Source organism: Stegastes partitus, unplaced genomic scaffold (genome assembly GCF_000690725.1).
Source record: "Stegastes partitus isolate 25-593 unplaced genomic scaffold, Stegastes_partitus-1.0.2 Scaffold6, whole genome shotgun sequence".
NCBI classification, from domain to species: Eukaryota; Metazoa; Chordata; class Actinopteri; family Pomacentridae; genus Stegastes; species Stegastes partitus.
This window is the reverse complement of record NW_007577737.1, coordinates 2,091,734-2,094,593: the sequence shown is the minus strand read 5'-3', so window position 1 is coordinate 2,094,593 and position 2,860 is coordinate 2,091,734. Positions and strand designations below refer to the sequence as shown.

The following is a 2,860-nucleotide window of genomic DNA, read 5'->3' as shown; positions in this document are numbered from 1 at the left end:
CAGAAGCCTGATAACGATCCTGATCATTTGAATCAGGTGTGTTGGAAGAGGGAAACATCTAAAACATGCAGGACTGTGGCCCTCCAGGACCAGGACTGGACCCCTCTGATACTGTGCAAATAAACCTGCCTTGCCTTTGTTGGAACAACACATATGTCTTACAATACGTGTAACTTTTAGGTGTTGTGTTTTTATATTTGACTTGGTGTGGTCCTGACACTTCATTTCTAGTGTGCCATCCACAACTGTCCCCATGGCAACAACATCCAGTCGTCGCTACGTCACTCCGGCGCTCTCCATTGTCCACACACGTACCATGCTGCTAACAGGAGCTCTGCCTCTGTCCTTGAAGTAAACACCAGCAACAAAGTGAGTGTTCCGTTCTGCGGTGTCTTTCTCCTCTAACATTCATAACGGGTTTGTTGTGCGTTTACCGGCTCGTCCATTCGGTCACTGTTTACAGGCGCGACCCGAGGCTAGCTAGCAGCTAACCCGCTAAGCTAGCCCGGCTATGCTTTGTGTCTAGCAGCTGGCCTTGCTAATAATGCTATGTTGACAGGTTTTAGGCTCAGTTTTGCATTTTACCTGGTGTGTTGTTGTCAGTGTGACCACAAACCTGCCCTCTACTGTTACTGTCACACCTTTATCCGCGTTAAACGGATTTAAGGGTTTGAATAACTCTGCTATGGTTGGACTGAATGAGCTAATGCTAACCGACGTTAGCTTTCTAGCTTGGTAGACAGGAACGTGTACTTACCCGCAGTAAATGTGTCACGGAGCTCGTTTTACGGCTGGACTGTGAACATTAAAGCTCATTTAAGAGAGTTTATGTGGTTTAAGGGACTTTGTATGGTTTTCTTTTTGCCGGAAGACCCAGACTTGCGGCGCAGTGGTGCTCTTTGTTTGCTAACAGTGTGCTAACAGCGAAGCGGTCCTGTTCTGAACACTGGTCCAAACTCCAGCACCACAGCAGCTTCAGGGTTAGATGCATTTAAACCGTCTGTAAGTGGTTCTGCAGAGTTTAGCCGGACTGAGCTGTGAATACCTTTATAAAGTGCATTAAAGTTAATAGCATCAGTATGTGCTTGACAACGAAACAGCTGCAATACAATAAAAGTAAATAATAATAAATCCTGCATCCAAGCTCTTCCTTAATGGTGTTTCTATTTTAGTTTCAGATTCTTTCAGCATTCAGTGCAGCTTTGTTGTTTTTAACAAGTCACCCTAATAAGCAAACCGGCGTTAGTCTTGTTAAACAGCTCATAGCACATTTCTATTTACTGCTGTATTAAAACCAGAAGCTCCAATGTTCAGGACGAGTAATATTCTCACATGTCCTCTTTGGAATGGGTGTAATAGATTACTTCTAATATTCACAACAAATAAATCTTTGGTCCAGGACATGTCCTGAAGCTTTTATACTGAAATGACATCAACTATTTCCATTTCACTTTAACTTTATAAAGCCAGCCGCAGTCACAGCTAATGAAACTCCTTGCAGATGATCACACACCTTGTGGTGAAGCTCTGATAAGGCTCTAAAATAATGTGTTGAGGCGTCCTGTAGTTCCAGATGATGATGAAACCTGCTCCCACAGCGATCGGCTGCTCATCAAACACGATGAATTCATCCTGTTTCTGATGTTTTTCGGCCTCGTCGCTGTCTCAAGATAATTTACTTTATTTTTATAGACTCTCTTGTCCTGACTTCCTGACTGTATTCACTCAGTGTTCTGCTGAATGTTTACTTCTCGGTGGACGTGGGTTTGTGCTCAATAAAGCTGATACTGATCAGTTAAACAATGCCGTGATCGGCCCTGATAACAGTCTGTCAGGTCAGATAAAGATCCCGAAACAAAAACCTAAAAGTCTGAGACAACAGTTGAGGTAAAGACGGCAGAGTTACCTCAACTGACCTGCCACAGAAACTGCATGTGTCTGTAAAATAAAGCACTTTTGTTCTACAAACAGAGAACATACAGCCAAGACTCAGTGTTTGGACCATAAAGTATTGTGTTTCTTCTTCAAGCTCTGTGCATCAGTTCATCTAAGGCTGGACATCATCTTGGATTTCATCAATACTGACTGAAGTCTGCTGCAGGTGTGGAACTTTGAACACATGATGCCGAAACTGAGGAGCTCAGAAGCAACTGAACATGTGGTTAGTTGTGGCTTGTTGCTGCTTGTTGTGGTTGGTAGACAGCTGTGGAGAGCTGATGGAGAGCTGATGTAGAGCTGATGGAGGGCTGATGGAGAGTTGATGTAGAGCTGATGGAGAGCCGATGGAGAGCTGATAGAGAGCTGTCGTTGAGCTGTGGTGAACTGAAGTCCAGGAGTCTGTCAGAATAAGGAACCAGGACTTCATAAGTAAAGTCAGTAATATCTGCCCAGAAACACTGGTGGCAAAGCAGCTGACACATTATGTTAGCACGGGACTTCTTCTGTGCTCAGTGTTTGTGTTGCAGGAAATGCGATGTGAAGTCTGTATGATAAAAGATACGTGAATGTGATTTAAAGGTTCTTGGTCACACTGATGTTTTTCTGCATGTATTACCTGGACAGAGTTGGTTGAAGTGCAAGCTCCTGATATGACACGGAACCAGAGAGAGACGCTGAACAGGAAGCTCTGGCTGCAGAAAACACAAGTAGTGGAACATTAGTATAACTTTGGCCTTCTGTAATTAAATGAACAAGATTAACTGCAATGTTGAAAACAGCCCCTGTAGATACAATCACTCACATCATCACCTGACATTAGAATACCTCACCACTGCAGTAACTGGGTGGACTGGAGGCTTCTCTGTCTGACTGGTGTCTATCTGGTGTCTATCTGGTGTCTATCTGGTGTCCATCTGGTGTC

General features: G+C 44.0%; 1 protein-coding gene across 5 annotated transcripts in view; it reads left to right on the top strand.

Moving 5' to 3' along the window:
- Positions 1 to 279: 279 nt before the first annotated feature.
- phf14 (PHD finger protein 14) overlaps positions 280 to 2,860 on the top strand; it is a 65,793-nt gene continuing 63,212 nt past the window's right edge. For all 5 annotated transcript variants that reach the window (XM_008281425.1, XM_008281417.1, XM_008281433.1 and 2 more), the window contains exon 1: positions 280 to 369. In XM_008281425.1, coding sequence (XP_008279647.1) covers position 369 — 1 coding nt within the window. In that variant the 5' untranslated portion in view covers positions 280 to 368. The remainder of the gene's footprint in view (positions 370 to 2,860) is intronic.